Below are 21057 nucleotides of genomic sequence, written 5' to 3'. Positions count from 1 at the left end.
TTCTAATACACTTAACAAAATTATATTATAACTCGTTAAGTGATTTCATAGGTAAAAAAAATTATTTTCTTTAAAAGTTTTAAATTCAAACAATTGTGTTTGTAGGGTATATCTATATTGTTAATAAATTAATTTTTTTTGAATAAATACTATCTTATAATCACATCAAACTATTAAAAAAATAAAATTATAATTGAAATAAATAAAAATTATAAGGCTGTCAATTGGGGATTTTGATTCTTAATTTTTTCATTGAGAGATTGGGTTTTTTTTATTCAATTTCTTCCATAATCATTTTTTATATTTAAATTATTGAAGATCACTAAATTTACATTTACGAGGAGGGAGTGTATTTTTTCTTCTTCACAAAAGTAAAAAAATCAAAACGCTATTACGTTCTTAAAGATAATCTAGTATATTCCTCCTTAAATTGAAGTATTTTAGAATTTGGGGTTTAGAATGTAATTGAATTATTTTGGAATTTAGGGTTTAGAATAAAATTGAATTACTTTGGAATTTGGGGTTTAGAATGAAATTGAGGACTGTTTTGTAAGTTTTAAAAGTTGGGGACCTAAATTCAACTGCCTGAAAAGCTTAGTGACCATTTATATAATTTACCCTAATTTTCATAGCTGCAAATTGGCGGTTTAACGGTAGGGACCATATTGCAAACAGATTAAATGTTGGGGGACTGTATTGCAAGTTTTAAAAGTTTGGGGACCTAAATGCAAGATTCAGAAATGTTCAATGACCATTACTATACTTTACCCATAAATAAACAAAAAATATGGAATATTAGTGACTAAATTATGAATAGAAAAACTTAAGTGCTAAAAACGAAATATATCAATCATAGAGCTTTAGGGACTGGAATAAAAGCACGGAAACATTAGAGGGTTTACTAAAGGGTGCTTACCCATGAAAAGATGGGATGAGCTTAATGCCTTCTTTGCAAAATCAGGGTAAATAAAAATCACGACATTTTTTTCTGCCCTTGTAATATCTTGAGCTTCACATTTTGAATATTTGACCTGTAATATAACTAATATTGCACAATTCAGGGCTGAGATTATTTTTGGACTAAATGCTCTTGCCGGACGGTCTGTAAAATCCGGTGGTCAAGCTGTAGGACCTTGGAACTACACCAATGCCGAATCTTTTATACGTTACACAGTTGGAAAGAACTATAACATCTATGGTTGGGAGTTGGGTAAATGATAGCCTCTCTTTCTTGTTAACCATTCAGAATGATAAACATGTTTCGGAATTTTCATTAATGGATAGATTAGATGGAAGATGGTTAATGATAGAGGGTAACCGCTTATGGTTTTTTATCATCTGCTTGTCAGGAAACGAATTGTCCGGTAACGGGGTTGGAACTAGGATCACAGCGAATCAGTACGCAGCTGATACAGCAGCTTTAAAAAGTATAGTACAAAAGATATACAAGGATGTTGATTTCAAGCCCTTAGTCATAGCACCTGGTGCCTGGTGGGTTCTATGACACAAAATGATTCAAAGAATTTATTGATAGAACAACCACTTCCTTAAATGCGGTCACTCACCACATATACAATCTTGGACCAGGTATAATGTTATCTCATCTTGTACGATATACTAGAGCTTTGTAAGACTTGAAAGAAGGTTCTAACTTGACAATCATTTTCTGCCATAGGAGTTGATACTCACCTTGTTGAAAAGATTCTTAATCCTTCAGTTCTTGATAATACCATCAGAACATTCAGTGGCCTTCAAAACATCATCAAGGAATCTGCAACTTCAGCAACTGCTTGGGTGGGAGAGGCAGGAGGAGCTTACAATAGCGGGTGTAATCATGTTACAAATGCATTCGTGTTCAGTTTCTGGTAAAGTGACAATAACTTGCTGTCAAGAAACTTAGGCATTTTGCTGTGAATGATTGTAAGTGATGTTACCTTGGACATGAAATGCAGGTATTTAGATCAGCTCGGCATGTCAGCAAAGTATGATACAAAAACATACTGTAGACAGTTACTGATAGGCGGAAATTATGGTTTACTAGACACAAAGACCTTGTACCAAATCCTGACTACTACAGGTTATTTCTCCGAAACAGATATATACCCATTTTAGACTGCCTTAAAGAACTACATCAACCTGTCAATTTTTCCATTCCACGTAAAAATCTGAGATTGAGCATGAGATATTCATGATTTGGTTTTACTGAAGAATTTACAGTATATTATCCAAGCCCCGTTTGCATGATACTGTGCCTTCTCCATTGCAGTGCACTTCTTTGGCACCGATTAATGGGAAGAAAAGTTCTGTATACAAGTTTTGATGGGACTAAAAAGATAAGGTCTTACACTCACTGTGCAAAACAATCAGTAAGTCTCATATCACAATTATGCAGCAGGCGATCATCTTTTTCTTAGTATATGATCAATGTTTCCCATCTTGCAGGAAGGCATCATGCTACTATTGATCAACCTTGACAAAAGGACTACTGTGCAGGTTAAACTTGCATTCAACAGTACAATGACCTTGAGACACAAGCCCAGGTCTCGGACTTTGCACCAACAGCACATGTCATGTGAAAAAATGATTATCCAGCTGCATCAAATGGCTGATGCTGAAATCATAAGAGAGTACCATCTAACAGCAAAGGATGGAAACTTACAAAGCCAAACAATGCTACTGAATGGAAACATTTTAAGTGTGGATTCATCAGGGATCATACCTCCTCTGGAGCCTTTATATGTGAATTCAACAGAGCCAATAACGGTTGCTCCTTTATCCATTGTATTCATCCACCTGCCGGATATTATTCTCCCCGCTTGCAAGGTACAGCTCTAAAGGGAACAAAAATGTCTTCCGTATTGTCAATTAAATACGAAACACATTTCCCTAACTTGTACAAGTGATAGATTGATGCATGAGAAACAAATAAAACCTTGCCATTATGTAGCTATGAATGAGCCAATTTCTGGTACAGTTATCCTGCAAAATATATCCTTTGACAGGACCCACAAGAGTATAGACATTGCCCTAACTGTTCTCTTAACAGCTTTCAGTAGGCTGATTACAATTGATTAGCCATAAAAGGGCTTTGGGAGAACAAGACCACATATTCGTATGTTTGATCATAAGTGGAATGGTATCGTTTGTGGAAGTGTGTGTGTGAAAGAGAAGATAAGATATCCAGCAGTCTTATCTCACTATCTAGGACTATCACTTGCTCTGATAAACAAATGCAAAATTTTGCAACTCACAATTGGATGGTCAACACCTTTTTCTTGAATATCGAGAAAATCACAGTTTTGATCATACATGTATATTTTCTATGCAGGTATATGAACAACTACCATCGATGATTTCCAAACATGGTCGACTTCCAGTTAGGCTCGGTGGAAAAGGTGAAATTAAGGATACCTCAAGCACTGTGTCTAACAGTTTGGATGCTTCAGAAAAACTGATAGAAAGCAAAACACAAGGTCAATCACTCTCTGAAAAGCTTTGAGGCTTACTACTAGCAAATGCCAACCAGACAACGGTACCGGTTAAGTAGAAGAATACGGATGGTGCAAACAATGACATCTGCACAGTACAGAAGTCTATGAATGAGTTGAATCAAGAAGAAAACCAGTAAGTTCAACACCAACAATTCCAGGAACTGCTCCGACAGTATTAGTAACACCCTACACACAGTTTCAGGAAAGAACTATTTTGGAATTTTAGAATGGAATGAAATTACATGTTTTTTATTTATTATTATTACTATTGAAAATAGCCATATTATCCTTAACCGAAAATAGCAACAGTTACAAGGATATCTGATAAGCATGATGGGTAATCATAAGTAAAGGACACTGCCGAAAAAGTGGAAGATGCAAATTGACCCAAAGTGTGCAGGGCTACATTAGCGGAGCGTCGAATAGAGCGAACGCTAAATTCGGAATGAGAATCTAAGATATTCCGGGCTTCGGCCAAAGTGAACCAGAGAACCGACAAATCCGATATTGATGTTGGAGCAACTGGTTAACCACAATAGAGGCATCACTTTCAAGAATAACATACTGTAGTGGTCTCTACGCCATTGGCAATTAAGTTGTCGGCTATCTGTGCAGCTACGCTTGTGACGATAACTGAAACCAGTGGAGGAAGGATGGAAACCTGTGATTAAGATAGCTTAATTTGTAAGAATTGTGGCGGACGACTTTTGGTTGAGTCCGAAATTGGGCTTCGACTTGAATAATTGGGTTAAAGTCGCTATCGATCACTTTAAAATGATATTTAGGTAGATCAGGCACCATCTTATTTGATCTGCGCTTTACTAGAAATGTGTCTGGTTCGGGAGTCGGTTACAGTCAAGGAAGATTATTATCCTTGAACTACCCTTTCGGGTACCAATTAATTCATCGGTTGTCTTAATCGCGAAAATCAAAATTTAAATTGAAATTTAAAAATTCAATTCGAATTAATTACATTTAATCGATTGAAAATATCCCGAAAAAATTAAAAGTGTTGGATTGTAAAAATAAAAATAAACATAAGAAAAGAAAAGAATAATAAAAAAATATTAATATAATAATATTAATAAAAAAATGAAATATATATATATAACAATGTAAAAAGATATAAAAACATTAAATTTAGGAGAAAATGAAAAATATATATAAATAAAATAAATAAAAAATGAAATAAAAAGAATAAGTCAAAAGTTGTTATATCTCTCATGTTTTAAGTATAGAAAAACTGGATTTGCAATGAAAATGTTCTTATACTCTTCGTGTTTTTAGATACTGGCTTTGGATCATCCACGTTTATTTTTTTATCATTTTCTTCCCTCGGTTTTTACAAATCGTTGCCCTTTCTCTAATTTTGGTTCTACGTTTTTCTCTCTGTGTCATTTCCTTTTGATGCTTGAGTCTATTTATAGTCTAAAGAAACTTATTTTTAGCTCAGATTTAGAGTATTACTTGGACTCAAAATGCTTCGGTTTTAGTGTTTCAATATAACTTAAATACGTTGGTTTTAGTGTTTCAATATGACTCAAATACGTTGATTTATTTTCTGAATCTTATTAAATCAGGGTTGTTAAGTGTGGGGCCTCCACAAATAAAAAAATATATTAATAATATTAATAAATAAATATAATATAATATAATATTTTTGTAGACCCGGACAAAAACGAGTATCTACAGCTGCCCCTCTTTGCATATTTTTGTGTTAACGAGAATAGGGCAAAGATGAAAAAAAACAAACAGTTTTTGTCCGGTTCTCTTTGATTTGAGACTTGATAGTGTTTATTGTGACACTAAGTCGATTAATTGGGTACGATATCATTCTTATTGAAGTTGAAATCGTGGGTGAATCGGAAAGTGACTCTTTGTTGCCAATCTTGGTCAACCTTGGTCTTCTTCTCGATTTAAAGACCTGGGTGTAAAAATTTGACCGGAAAGTAGTTCACCGACTCCCCTGTGTGGTTGATAGGCCCTCGAGCTGAATGAAATCGAACTTGAAGGGTCTTTGTTGACAGACAGTTTTTCTCGACTTAAGCTATGCTCCCGGGAAACTATTTTTTTTTGTTACTGAGGCACGGTTAACTCGAGTCTTCTTCTCGACTTGAAAACCTCGATTGCAACCGGACAATAGTGTAATTGAGGTGTCATCGAGCTGAATGGAACCAAACTCGACAATTTATTGACTGATAGCCCTTCTTGCCTTGGGCTATTCTATAAATTTGGTTTGCCTCTGAGCTGAGTGTAATCGAACTCGAAGGTCTTCGGTTGGCAGATAACCCTTCTTGACTTAAGCTATGCTGCAAATGATGTGCCTTGGAGCTGAGCGTAGTCGAACTCGAAGGTCTTTTGTTGGCAGATAACCCTTCTAGCCTTGAGTTATGATACAAATGATGTGCCCTCGAAGCTGAGTGTAATCGAACTCGAGGGTCTTTGACAGATAGCCCTTCTCGACTTAAGCTATGTTGCAAATGATGTTCCTTGGAGCTGAGCGTAGTAGAACTCGAATGACTTTGGTTGGCACGATTCCCTTCGTCGTGAAGTTGAAACCGTGGATGTCCCATTCATTGTGAAATCGAGCCTCGAATTGGATATCCTTCGTCGTGAAGTTGAAATCCAAATATTTGTGCTATTTCGAGGCCAATATCATTCGCTGTGAAGTTGAAATTGACTCTGAAACTGAAAAGTTGTTTGTTGACAGCCAGCCACACCTTCGCTGTGAAGTTGAGCTTGTGTTGTCTCGAGTCTAATATCATCGTTGTGAAGTTGATATTGACTCTGAATGAAACTGAAAAGTTATTTGTTGACAGTCAGTCGCCCCTTCGCTGTGAAGTTGAGCTTGTGTTGTCTCGAGTCTAATATCCTTCGCTGTGAAGTTGAAATTGACTCTGAATGAAATTGAAAAGTTGTTTATTGACAGCCAATCGCCCCTTCGCTATGAAGTTGAGCTTGTGTTGTCTCTAGTCCAATATCCTTCGCTGTAAAGTTGAAATTGACTCTGAATGAAACTGAAAAGTTATTTATTGACAGCCAGTCGCCCCTTCACTGTGAAGTTGATCTTGTGTTGTCTCGAGTCTAATATCCTTCGTTGTGAAGTTGAAATTGACTCTAAAAGCTGTAAAAAATCATGTATGCTAAAAATAAGAAATGTGATGCTCTTTAGTATGCCTAAGATGCATGCAACAAGAATGAATTATGTTTTATCTCTTGGATTGGAGTCCGTGTTTTTCCTGCCAATCTGGTCATTGGAGCCGATCGTACCCCATTCTCTTTTCAAGCTTTGGCTTTACAAACCTTTCATATATGAGATTGTTCTATTTGAAAATGTTTTTCTCATTTTTCTTGTTTTAGGAGGGGGAAAATTATGTAAAATATTGTTCGCAATTGAATCAAATTATAAACATGAGTTCAAAGTATATCAAAGGAATTAATAGCTCTTTTAATGCTTTCAGAGTTACAACTCTTTGACAAATGTTCAAATGGATGAGTTGGCTTTAGGTTTGTCTCCTTTCTAAGGTTTCGGTCACCCAAAATGTCATTTTTTTAAATATCGCAACATGCTTTGGCATTTTAATTGGGTGCGGAAAAAATGACGCAACTAGCATGATCAATTACTAGACATTTTTTTCGGTCCTATGAAATCTTCCATTTGTTAAAGCTTTGTAAGCTCCTCTAACAAAGGTAGTGTAGAAATATCAGTCTGAAAATGAAATCCTTGAGTGCTCGTGTGAAATTGACTATAACAGGTGTTTCTTAACTCCCTTAGTCTATTTATACCGAAACTCCTTATTTAAATAAATTTAATTCGTCATTTTCTGGCTAGCTGAATCCATAAAGTCAGGGCGTTTAACCAATTGCTTTAGAGGGACAACTTAACATTATAATCACTTTTATCTAGTTAACTGAAGGATTCATCTCATCACAAAGTCTTCGGTCGGACAATAATAGTGGAGCAAACATCGAATTGCCAAGTGTTCGAGCAATGTCATGGTTTGAATGTAATCTATTCATAAGGCCAGGGCTTTCAAGTTTCCTCTATAACCAATTGCCTTAGTGGAACAGCTCAGCTTTGCGGATTTAATTTCTTAAGATTGTCAAGAAGAACCTGTTATAGTCTAGGTGTTGTTGAAAGTCAAAAATTTCATCTTTAGAGTTTAATTTTCAAGCAACTGACCTAAACTAGATTCACCTACTCGACTATTCAATCTGTAAAGATCATCATCATCATTGAACGTCTTAAATAAAAAGCATAGTAATGTCATATGTAAAAGGATGCCCCATGTTGTCCGCACCTTATGAAAGGAAAAGGTTATATTGGTTAATTACAAGAGCAGGGTACGACGTTTGAGTGTATATTCTGGATAAAGTCAAAGTCCTTGTTTTAAATCATGTTACTTCGTCAAAGATCTATAACTTTGAATCATTTACAGAGTTTCTTAATTCAGATGATATTCAAAGAATTGCAAGTTGTAAAGTTGATTCAATGCTCGTCATCTTTAAAGTAACATAAATTTATTTAAATGTCCTTACAGAAACTTGAGAAAAGATGGAAAACAAATTCAATCAAAATGCCTCAAATGATGAAATGATCTTCCTTACTTGGATGCCCACAAGTTGTTGAAGTCGATCCAATTCTGGTTACGCATCTTCTGCACGACTCTCTTGAAAGCGTAACAGTTCTCAATAGTGTGCCCCGGGATACTGCCGTGATATTCACAATGAGCATTCTCATTATATTACCTGGGTATGCGGGCTTCATGGGTTTCACCGGCTATGGTGACACTACGTGCATGTCACAAGTTGTTTGTAAAGTTCCTTGTAAGTCATGAGAATATGATAAAAATGTTCCCATTTTTTATGAGACATGCTTTGGTTAGTTAATGCGAATGCAAAATAGGTTTAAATGCATAATGCATGAAATGTTCAAGGCATTGATCCAAAAAATGTGTCTGTTATTAGAAATAACCCTTATCGGGGACAAAAGTGTTATGTCTAAAGAGACAAAAAATATTTTGAAGGTATAGACATCGAGCTGCTTCTGTCAGGTTGATTCGTCTTCCACCTTTTTTGTGTTACCGGTTGAATGCCCTTTAGAACTGTTTCGGCTTTTCTGGCTAAAATGTACAAGTGACGAGCTGTTTGCCCAAAAAAAGGTCTCGAATGACTGCATCTCCAGCTTTCAATCTCTGTCGAGCTTGTTTCTAACGAAAGTGCCATTGGAGCCCTCCATCCGAAGTTTATCGGCTTGAATTCGTCAATAATGGTCTCCAGCTTATCTAGGGTTTCGCCATCTTGTTCTCATAGTTTTCGAAAGGACCGTCCGGGTCAGTAACCTTTTCCTCGTCTTGCCCCTGCAACCTTTGCCTCGGAGTATTCTTTGGCCACGGCTGGACTCCTGAGCTTTTCATCTCTTTGTATTATAACCCCTTTGTTCATTAATACAAATTATCCATGTTTAACAAACACATTTTTTGGTGGATCAACACCTCTTTTAAATGATGCAAAAATGAAAAAGAACAAAAATGAAAGTAAAAAGTTAGTGAGATAAGGATAATAAAATGATGAAAATGAAAAGTCATACCCCACATGATATCTACCCGAACATGCTTAGTATTCCTACCCGGACATTTTTCTCTATCCCGCATATTAATTTCAAACAAATCCTAACCGCATATTTGTCTAATTCACATGCTTTGAACAGAAAGTAAAGCACGAAATAATTCAGACATCCTAGGGTTTGAAATGAGGTTTTGGGATGGGCTCTAATTCTCTGTACTCTATCGGTTTAGGTTCTAAAAAAGGTACTCGAGTTCTCCTTGCTGGTGCCCCTTGGGCTTGCCAGACCCTTAGTCCTAAGCCCATTACAAGCTCATGTGGACTAAGTTAAACTCGAGAGGAAACATTCCCTTATGCCCATACGGAGAATAAATTCACAGGAATACATAAGGTATATGAATCCCGAAGGTTACTTACTAGGCCCATACGGAGAATAAATTCTCACGAATGCGTCGCTTTCACCCCCACTTAAAAGGGTCTAGAGTTCGGGTATAAAGTCTTAGATAGAAAAACTTTAAAAATCTGAAATTATTAAAAAACGTCAGTACAACTATTTATTTGAAAAATAATCAAAGCTAAATAATTGGAATCAAATAAATAAATTTAAATTTACTATTTTCGCATAAAAAGACAACCGAAAATCAATTCTGGCCTGACTCACTTACCTGTCCCCAGCAGAGTCGCCAAGCTGTCGCGACCGTCTTTCGGTTGGGCCCGGAATTGGGCTTCGACTTGAATAATTGGGTTAGAGTCGCCACCGATCACTTTAAAACGATATTTAGGCGGATCAAACACCATCTTACTTGATCTACGCTTTACCAGAAATGTGTCAGGTTCGGGAGTCGGTTATAGTCAAGGAATGATTAGCACCCTTGAACTGCCCTTTCGGTACCAATTAATTCATCGGTTGTCTTAATCGCGAAAATCAAAATTTAAATTGAAATTTAAAAATTCAATTCGAATTAATTACATTTGATCGATTGAAAGTATCCCTAAAAAGTTAAAAGTGTTAGATTGTAAAAAAAATAAACATAAGAAAAGAATAATAAAAAATATTAATATAATAATATTAATAAAAAATGATATATATATATATATATATAACAATGTAAACAGAAATTAAAAAATATTAAAATTAGGAAAAAATGAAAAATATATATAAAGTAAATAAATAAAAAATAAAATAAAAATAATAAGTTAAAAGTTGTTACATCTCTCATATTTTGCGTGTAGAGAAACTGGATTTGCAATGAAAATGCTCTGCCACTCTTCGTGCTTTTAGATACTGGCTTTGGATCATCCACGTTTATTTTTTTTTCCTTTTCTTCCCTCGATTTTTTCAAATCGTTGTCTCTTTCTCTAATTTTGGTTCTACGTTTTTCTCTCTGTGTCCTTTCCTTTTGATGCTTGAGTCTATTTATAGTCTAAAGAAACCTATTTTTAGCTCAAATTTAAAGTACTACTTGGACTCAAAATGCTTCAGTTTTAGTGTTTCAATAGGACTCAAATACGTTGATTTATTTTTTGAATCTTACTAAATCAGGGTTGTTGAGTGTGGGGCCTGCAAAAATAAATAATAATAATAATAATAATAATAATAATAATAATAAAATATACTATAATAAAATATTTTTATAGACCCAGACAAAAACGAGTATCTACAATAATGTTAAATGATTCTAATATATTCAGTCTTAGACTGCACATTAACAGCGGTAAGAATTAGGTGCGTCTGATGTAATGGCAATTACTCTGCCAAAATACATGACAATGAAAGAGATAATATTTCAACCTTTGAATACTGAAGTTATTGCTCCATTTTTCCTTGCATCTATAGAAGAATGCTGTTATATTACGAGAGTATAAACCTATTACACCCTGCTACTCGTCTTTCATCATTTCCAATCATCACTTACGGAAAACAGGACTTGATTGGTAAATTATTTAGTAGAGGGACTTATTTTGTAATCCCTAGACCCGGCCTATGCGTTTCGACTAAGTCTAGTGGATCACATTCATTATTCTTAAAGATATTTTTCCGAAACCATTATTCAATTAAAATAAAATCACATTATAAAATACATTTATGAAATTATAATAATTTATACTATAAAAACACAACTCATAAATATAATGAAAAAAAAAACAAATTAATATAAACATATTTTAAAAATCTAAATTTACGATAAATCAAATATAAATAGTAAATGAGTAATCATTATAAAATCCAATACTTTAAAATAAGGCACATGTTACCAAAATCGTGTTAACTTAAAGATAAATCATTACAATAGGATATACTTCAAAAGATATGTTGATCCTCCAAGTGCTCGATCAGGTGAATCTAACCAATAGTATCTGAAAGGGGAAAATATTTTCGAAAAGTGAGCTAGGCTTAGTGTGTCCCAACATTACTAGAAAATCATGATAGGTACACTAAACAAATCATAGTCCAGTAAATCTCATAAAATTATACTGCAGTAAATCTCATAAAAGAGTTACCATAAGGGAACATCTTAGGGCCTGAAAGCCTACCCAAGATAGATTTCGGGATCGTGGGGCCTACCTAAGAACACATCTTAGGGCCGCAGGGCCTACCCGAGAATGATCTCAGGGCCGCACAGCCTACCTAAGAGTCATATTATGTCCGTAAAATTTTCCAGCTTCATCAGATATGTACTTTATAAATTCGTATTCCAAAAATTCAATTGCATTGTGACATAAATTCCATAAATCCATAAATATGGTAATCATATACCATTTTAAAACAAAAATCATATAGCAGTCATAATCCATAAACCATCACATTAAATCGGTGCATCAATAAAACAATAACTAAAGAATTCAGTGTACCACATATTAAAACAAATAAAACAGTTCAGTAATAAATAGGGAACACACCTCGATAATAGGTTCAAATAGTAGATCTACTGATTGTTGGTCTCACCACACTCTACTACAGTTTTTGAACCTAATTTATAATATCACTATATTACTAATGGGTAACATAATTAATCTCTAAAATTATAAAATTTACGGGTCTTACGGGTGAATATTGGCACACGTGGTTTAACTGATCTAAAATAGCTTGGTCGAGCTGTCGAACGATCCGGAGAGTCTCTTATACCTTCAAACAATAATAATTTATCAACCTCAAGTCTTACTTAATTGTTCAAAGCTAAAATTCTTAAGTATATAAGCATTTTCCGGGTTTGACTATCAATTTGGAATATTTCGAGTCTGAATTTGACCAAACTGATTGCGAAATCGGAATCAGGACGTCAAAAAACATAAAGTATGACTTTTCGAAAATTCAAATTCTTGGTCAAAATCAAAGTCAACGGGTTTGACTGATGATTTGGAGGCCTTCGGGTTCAAATTTAGCGAAGCGGACTTCAGAAACGGATTCGGCACGTCGAAAAATATCAGAATAGGTATACTCGAACAAAATCAAAGGTCGTTTAATCGCCGATCAAAGTTATGGTCAAAGGGGTTCAATAGTCCACCGTCGAAAATTATAAAAATATCACTTTTTTTTAAAATAATTACCAAAATGTCACTGTTTTACACAAAAAAAATCTCAAAATGTCACCGTTTTAACAATAATTACCTGAATGTCACTGTTTTAAAAAAATTCCCAAAATATCACTATTTAAAAAAAATCCCAGAATATCATCGGGTCGGGTTAACGGGTCGGTCAACGGGTCGGGTCGAACCGGTTCGGACCGGTCAAGCCAGTCAACTTATAACAACCCCCAGTTCGAATCTTCCCCACGCGCAGGGACGACGCGTGGGGGCGCGTGAGACCGACTCCGGTCTCCAAAAATTCCTGCAAAAATTTTTAAAAATTCTTTTAAGCGATTTTGAGTCACTTACCAACCTCGGTTCAAATTTTTGAACTGTGGAGAGCTCAATTTCAACTCGATCGGAACTTTAACCGCTCACCTCCCTCATGAGCCACCGCTTACGGAGACAAGTAAGACACCGTTGGACTCGGAACGACACAAGAAACACGATGGTGCATGAGGTGTCGAAAACCGATCAACGATCGGAGATGAATTTAAGATTTTCTCGGCGGTGGTGCTAATAAAACGTCGAGACTTTGACTCGAAATTCATATTGTTTGACAGCGTTTCGCTATAATTGGTTTACTGGGTTTTGTTCAAGGGTCGAAGATGAACACGACGGTAGTTTCAATTTTACGATTGAAAGTCGGACGGTATCGGAATCAGGCTTGAAAGGAGGTGCGGTAGAGTAAAGCTTTGCAATTGTTTCTTGTATGAAACACATTTCACATATTTAAGTTGAAAGGTGTCGACACTCCTTGGCTAAATTTAGGGATTAATCCCTAAATTTCTTTTACTTCTAAAATGATCTATAAATTTTCATAAATTTTAATTTAGTCACCAAATACGCCGATTTAAACATTATTTTTTCTTCAAATTTTCCGGGTTGTTACATATTTGCTTACTTCATGATAGTAGGGAGCCTACCCGGGTACTTTCACTTATTAATTGAAAAGCAAAATTTAGGCTCCAATTATTAAATATTGTGTGTCGTGTTTACTTTCTAATTTCATATTTAAAAATTTTAAGGATAAGATATGGTATATATAGACTTAAGCATTTATAAAGTATTGTTTACTTTGACTCAAAAGGATTTTATTTATATAAAATTATCTCATAAATTTAATCTCTTTATATTTATTACTTATCAAAAAATTTGAATTTGAGTCATCACAGTTATAATTTTTAAGTAGTATCAATTATTTTTAAGTGAGGCATTTTTATCTTATTTTTTAATTAAATTTTATCAAATAAAATTTCTTAAGAAAATGGTGTCAAATGACACACACATATAACCTCTGTGTCAAATATAAGATTGAAACATGATACGAGCAAGACAAAGTTATTTACTTTAATTATTTAAAAGCAACTTTGCTTAAAAAAATTTGTGCTTCATAACATGTATCCCGTCATTTTTATTATTAAAATGATCCAAGAATAACGTGAAATGATTAACAAGTAAGCAATAATTTTCTACACTCTCTATGCCCTGTAAAATGGAAACAATGAAATCATATTGACAAATTAATTATGTTTCGTTCCATCAAGTGGTTGGATAAATAAAGATAACAATGAAAGTTTGACAAGTTTCTTCATCGTTTGAAAGATTCCATTTAGGGATGGTTAGGGAGTAGGCAGGACCATCATTCCTGAAAATTTTAAATTAACATATATTTTAAATATTTTATTTGTTTTTTAATTTTAAATGTTTTCTTTGTATTTTTAACTGATAATCTGTTTTAGTCCCAGTATAAAACCCTCATAAAATTTTAAAAATTGGTCCATAACATGAAATCATTTGTCCTTGATTTCATCGATGTTTTTTTTTTCTTTAACGGAGAGGAATCTACTGATGGTCCCCTGCTACCTACGTAACTGCAACTCCACGTCGTTTTGTAATAAAAGCAGGGGTAATGGTCCAAGCCACAACACGACATACCCATTGCATGTCATAGACACTTCAGTTAACAAGCTGCAGTTCCTAGAAGGTTTTTCATTGCTTTGAGAGCAAATATGGCAGGCAAGTCACTTTTCTTTGATGGAGTTTCATTGTCTAAGAGTGTTCAGGAGATGTCCATCAATGGTGATGAGCCACCCCCAGAATTTCATGTCAAAGATTGCAGTTTGGGAGGCACTGATTCTTCTCATCTTCCATCGTCTGTTTCGGTTCCAATCATTGATCTTAGTCTTCTGCTATCTTCGAAAGATGAACTGCAAAAACTCAGATTGGCTCTGGAATCAGGGGGGTGTTTCCAGGTTCTATACTCTCTTCAAAACCCGTTTCCATTTACTCTCATGAACCTTTATCAGTGTATATTTTCTCTTCAAATGGTGTTGTGTTAGGCTATCGGCCATGGGATGTCAAGTTCATTTATGGACCAAGTCCGTAGAGTTGCAAAACAATTTTTTGGACTCCCACAGGAAGAGAAGCTGAAATACTCCAGAGCAGCTAATGGGGTAGAAGGTTATGGCCACGATGTGGTGGTATCAGAAAAGCAAGTTCTTGACTGGAACAGTCGCTTGTTCCTCAGGGTATTTCCTGAAAATCAAAGAAAGCTCAATCTCTGGCCTGAAAAACCAGATAATTTCAGGTATAAGAATCTACACTTAACAGCAGAGATGAACTACTGCATTCTTATAGCTTGTGATTTGTTGATAATTTATACTTTTGTGAACTGTGAGCTATGAATTGAGTTCTTACAGAGAGGTCTTGCATGAGTATTCCGCCAAGCTAAAGCAAATGATGGATCTCCTGTTTAAGGCCATGGCAAAATCACTCGACTTAGAAGAGAATAGCTTCTCGGGTCAGTTTGGAGACAACCAGGTAATGCAAGTGAGGTTCAACTTCTATCCACCTTGTTCAAAACCAGACAAAGTTCTCGGTGTCAAACCTCATTCAGATAGATCAGGTGTGACGGTCTTATTGCAAGATGAAGAAGTCAAAGGCCTTCAAATCGTCAAAGATGAGAGATGGATCAATGTTCCTGTAATCCCTCATGCTCTTGTTGTTAACCTTGGAGACCAAATGCAGGCAAGTATATTAAAGTTTGAGCCATATGACTTTTGCATCCTAAAGTTCGACCATAGGAAGTGATGGAATTTGTTTGATACGTATTAATTGATGCAGATAATGAGTAATGGGATATTCAAGAGCCCAGTGCACCGGGTGGTGACAAACAAAGACAAGCTGAGGATATCCGTGGCAACGTTTAATGAGGCAGAGCCGGAGAAGGAGACAGGACCTGTAGAAGCCTTGATAAATGATAAGAGGAAAAGGTTATACAGAACTGTAAAGAATTATGCTTCTTTCAACTATGAGTGCTTTCAGAAAGGCAAAGTGCCACTTGAGGAAGTAAAATTCCATGCATAGAAATATGGCATCATGTAAGGGATTAACTTTAAGGCGCTTTATTAGATTCTGATGCATGCCTCTGTGCAGTACCTTCATCTGGAAGAATGTTATATAGCTAGTTTTAGTGTACTGTTGCCTTGTTTTGGATGTAACTTAATCAAGCTTATTTGCCTATGATTATCCAGAAGCAGAAAAATAAAGCTGAAACAGTGATCAATGGAGAATTTAAGCCTATTAAAGCATGGAGTTTAATCATGTATTTCTCATTATGAAATGGTTTTTATGTGTACTCTACACCATATAGAATGTTTTTAAAAGGGTCCTAGTGCATGCCCAAGGAATGGTAATGACCATCAGTTAAAAACATACCGAAAATCCCAAAGATTCAAAAGAGCATTGCTGATTCAGACAAGTTTCTGCAGAAAAACATCCATTGTGCAATTATTAAAAGTGAAAAGACATGCCGGATTTTAAACTACTAACAATGAATCAGTGGAATCGGTAGATTCTCTTATTATAATAATCACCAGTGAAATCTGGGAACTTATTTGGTACAGCTCCTACTATCAACAAAATGGAGTGCTAAAGTAACAGAAATTTAATGATACAACAATCGCCATCTCCCTTCCAAAGAATAAATAGAAATCAAAACAAACTGCTACCAACAAAATCCTCCAACAAATGGATAACTCAGAGTCCGCTAATCGAATAAAGTCAACAAAAGTTTGAGTTAAACATCACATTCCTAGGGCCATGCCTCAATTGGAATCGGATCATCAACGATTCTTTCATTATTAACTTCTGGCAATTCTTCCTGTCCTAATGTTCTGTATCTCACGCTCATGTTTGTTTTCCTAATCTACAATTTCCTTCTATTTATTCAGAAACAGAACCTCTTATAGGCATCATTATTGCTTCCCACAGTGCATTGGAAATAAATTATAAAGAAAAAAGAAGCCTTCACTTTTGCAGCTACAATGGCGGGCATAAGGTTGGCAGACCGCTGGTTCCAAAGTGAGCAGTAGGCGCCCCAGTCACCATAGATGCATTGTATCCATCAGTATTATGCTAATTAAAAGGGGGAGACAGGAAGAGATGAAATTAATGGGGCCAGAATTTATTTTTTAGCAACTCAGAGTACAGCCAAGAACAACAAACAAGATTCGACTTCAATGGTGCATAAAGTATCTGTGTCCAAGCAAAAAATCCATTAATTAAAATATTAAAATAAAGCAATCGAATGCAACAGAAAGAAAAAAAGTTACACATGACAAGTATATGGAATGAAACAGTCGCAACAGTTACATATTACAAGCATGATATTTATCAATCAACACAAAAGCTTTGATTTCTGAACTTTTGGCTTCAAAGGCATTTTGATCTTATTAAATATTTAAAATAAAGCAATCGAATGCAACAGAAAGAAAAAGTTACACATGACAAGTATATGGAATGAAACAGTCGCAACAGTTACATATTACAAGCATGATATTTATCAATCAACACAAAAGCTTTGATTTCTGAACTTTTGGCTTCAAAGGCATTTTGATCTTTTGAAAATGAACAGATATTGAAATGGACAATAAGATAAAGGAAGATTAACCATATAACTTACTGATGAAACAAAAACATAAAGCTAGCTGATTTTAGCAATCTCTGGAGAAGGTGAAAGTCAACCATTTTGCTTAACTAATTTCTCCTGCAATACCTCGAGCTCCTCTGAATTTCCAAACAGTTCTTTCCGAAGAACACCATGCAATCTACCAAAGAGCTGCTTCTTCAATGACTCAAAGGCAAAATCCATTCTCTCAAGTTGTTCCATTGCATTTACATTGTACATGAACAACCCATAATAAAGATCAAAGCTGTCTCCAGATGTATTCTCCACCAACTTCAACAATGTCTCATAACCTTTTGTGTTAATTGGTGTCGAGGTCAATTGTAGCTTCTCTAACACCCTTCCCATCGTATGGGTGATGAACTGTGAACCTGCCGCATGTCGATCATGTTCTGCACAAGTCATCTCCACCATTTGACATCCTTCTCGGGCAAAAATATCAAGGAACCTATTACACCGAGCTACACGTCTTTCATCATTGCCAATCCTCACCTTATCGAAAACAAAAGGAAGCCCATTCCATCCATTTTTACCACTTTCGGGTCCAAACATGGGGTGCGTACATAGATTATCAAACTCTTCCGGTAGATGTTGAATAAATAAATTCATTGGAAACTCCTTCACTGATAGTACATCGACAAACAGAGTACTTCTCTTCAATCTCTGAAAGGGCATTGACTTCAGAACTTTTTCAGTCAAAAGAATCGAGGTGCAGAGGAGAATAACTTCTGGATGCTCTTCACAGAGGTCTAGCAACAGAGAAGAAAGAAACCCCAATTTTTTAGCTGCATCCCGGTAATCAGTTCGAGAATAGGCTAAAGCTGAGTGGCCCTGGCGAGCCATAATCTTTGTGAGGAACTGGCCAAAGTTTCCAAATCCAACAATCGCAATCTTTAGCTTTGAACTGTCATCAACACTTTCAGATATCTTTCCTTTGAATTCATAAGGTATAATATCTTGAGATCTGAAAGTTCCAGTAAAAGATCATAAATATATTAAACAACTTGCAGCACAATAATCCCAACTTACTTTCTCCCAAGCAGTTTTAAAAGTCTGCTAATCCTAGATCAATTGTAAACATCTCAAACTGTTATGAATTAAATATGAAATTAAACATGTCAAGGAGGAAAAAAGATTTTGAAACACTTCATTCCTAGCAATCCAGTCCATGAGCTTAATAAAGTGTTGTCAAGGCATGCACCTAGGCACACCTGCGCCTTGTGTCTTAGCATTATTCAACAAAAGCGCGTCATACCGCTTCAGGCCAGGCCCATTTGACTTAGGTATGCCTTTTTGTAAGGTGGTAGGTATAGAAAAAGCCCATCTGATTGAATTTCTCTTTAATTTCTTTTATTTTCACTTTTTTTCTTTCATTTGATACAGCTTTACCAGTAAGAAAACTATAATATCAAACTATATACTTTGTATATAACAATCTCATCCATCTATTTTCACTCATCCAATGATCCTAAATCTGTGTAAAACTAAAAAAATTTACATTGTGTAAGTGGATCCTAACCCCTATATATATATATATATATATTACGAAAACTCACATATATACATATTCTGCTTTACTTCACTCAGGCAAGCGTCTTTTTAGCATCCTGCGCATGAGGCAAAATAAGGGTTTAAAGGCCTAGAGTGTGCTTTGCGCCCTTGACAACGTTAATAATAAGTACTTCTATAGCCACATTTACTACAATCACTATATGTGAAAATGATAATATCCATTGCTAACCAAACTCTACAAATTTAATATTTAAACAACTATCAAAACCGAAGCATTAAGCATAACAGCCTTGTAAAACAAAGAAAGATTCTAAATTCTTTGTGATTTTGCGTATTCACCTTCAACTGATATAGAGAGTCTTAGCATTTTAAAGCTAAATGAATAGCTACTATCTATGCCATTCATGTTGAATTGAACCAACAATTAAAGAAACAAAAGTGAAATCCTCGAAATACCTCAGAGCATTTGAGCTTAAAGTCGATGCAGCATCATTTTGGTAACTACCATCATGCAGACTCTTTACCTTCTCTCCTTTCTCAAACAACTGTTTCCTCACAACCTGATGCAGCCTGCCAAAAAGCTCATTCCTCAAAGCATCAAAGGCCAAATCTAACCTCTCCACCATCTCCAAAGCACTCTTGTTATACAAAAACAACCCATAGTACAAATCAAAGCTATCCCCACAAGTATTCCCACCAAATTCAATAAAGCCTCATAACCCTTGGTATTAATCGGCGTTGACTCTAAGCCCAACATGTCCAACACTATCCCAATCGTGTGTGTCATAAACTGTGACCCCGCTGCAAACTGGTCGTGCTCCTGGCAGCTCATTTCCACCATTTTACACCCTTCATTTCTAAATATTTCAAGAAATTGTTCACACCTTTGGACCCTGGAGGATTCATTCCTGATTCTAACCTTCTCGTAGACAAAGAAGAGGTCTTTCCAGCTTTGTCTGGCTCTTTGTGGTCCGAACATGGGATGCGAACAAATGATGTCGAAATCAGTAGGCAAGACATCGAGGAGCAGGTTCCTAGCGAACTCCTTCACGGATAAAACATCGATAAACAAAGTGGATCGTTTCAATCTCTGTAAAGGAAGAGTTTTGAGAACTCGTTCGGTCGAAATAATCGAAGTACAAAGGAGTATGACTTCTGGGTGGTGTTCACATAAGTCGTCGAGGTTTTTAAAGAAGTAAACTCCCATCTTTTTGGCTAGATGGGAATAGTCGGATCTCGAGTGGGCTAAAACTTCGTGACCCTGAGAAACAAGAGTTTTGGCAAGGAATTGGCCGTAGTTGCCAAAACCAATGATGGCCATCTTGAGGGAGGAAACGGGTCGGGCATCGGATGGATCGAGTTCGGATGCGGGAGTGGTGGAGCAACATTTGAGACGGAGTGGTTTAGCCGAGTGGACAAATATGAGTTCTGAAGGTGTTTTTGGAAGGAAAGAGAGAGATTCGAGGAGAGGTGGAGAGGGAGAGGAAAGAAGGGAAAGAGATGGCTTGGAAATAGATCGATGGAGAAAAGGATGAGAAATCATGGCGTGTTTTGCAAAAAAGAAATCTCTCAGCCTATGCACCCGACGAGGATGAATCGGCAACCTCCAAAATTGGGGCTTTGACAACGTCGGATGTTCGGCCCTTTGGGCTTTGGGTCTTCGAAAAGGGCTACCGTTTTAGCGTCCCAAAAGAAAAGAGAGTTGGCAGTGGCAACATTTTTATTTGTTTAATTTTTAAAATTCATCACGTGATCTGCATTAAGATAGGACCTGTGGAAGCCTTGATAGACGAAAAGAGGCCAAGGTTATACAGAAATGTGAAAAATTATGCTCTTTTAAACTACAAGTGCTATCAGGAAGGCAAAGTAGCACTCGAGGAGTTAAAATTTCATGCATAGAAATATGGGATCGTGCAAGGATTCATTGGATTCTGATGCATGCCTCTGTGCATC

The 21057-nt window shown here is 35.9% G+C and overlaps 1 protein-coding gene and 2 pseudogenes across 1 annotated transcript; 2 read left to right on the top strand and 1 right to left on the bottom strand.

Annotated features, from left to right (window-relative positions):
• Positions 1-900: 900 nt before the first annotated feature.
• Positions 901-2871, top strand: LOC120192623 (annotated as a pseudogene).
• Positions 2872-14587: 11716 nt separating this feature from the next.
• Positions 14588-15994, top strand: LOC120192731 (protein SRG1-like). The gene is made up of 4 exons (XM_039195463.1): positions 14588-14878; positions 14966-15213; positions 15326-15653; positions 15750-15994. The coding sequence occupies exons 1-4, from the start codon at positions 14636-14638 to the stop codon at positions 15990-15992; spliced, it is 1062 nt and encodes a 353-aa protein (XP_039051394.1). The 5' UTR covers positions 14588-14635; the 3' UTR covers positions 15993-15994.
• Positions 15995-17593: 1599 nt separating this feature from the next.
• On the bottom strand, positions 17594-20726 carry LOC120192730 (annotated as a pseudogene).
• Between the last annotated feature and the right edge of the window lie 331 nt (positions 20727-21057).

Source organism: Hibiscus syriacus, unplaced genomic scaffold (genome assembly GCF_006381635.1).
Source record: "Hibiscus syriacus cultivar Baekdansim isolate YM2019G1 unplaced genomic scaffold, ASM638163v2 tig00116976_pilon, whole genome shotgun sequence".
Lineage (NCBI taxonomy): Eukaryota > Viridiplantae > Streptophyta > Magnoliopsida > Malvales > Malvaceae > Hibiscus > Hibiscus syriacus.
Note: the sequence above shows the minus strand (reverse complement) of the source record. Positions and strands in the feature narration are given on the sequence as shown.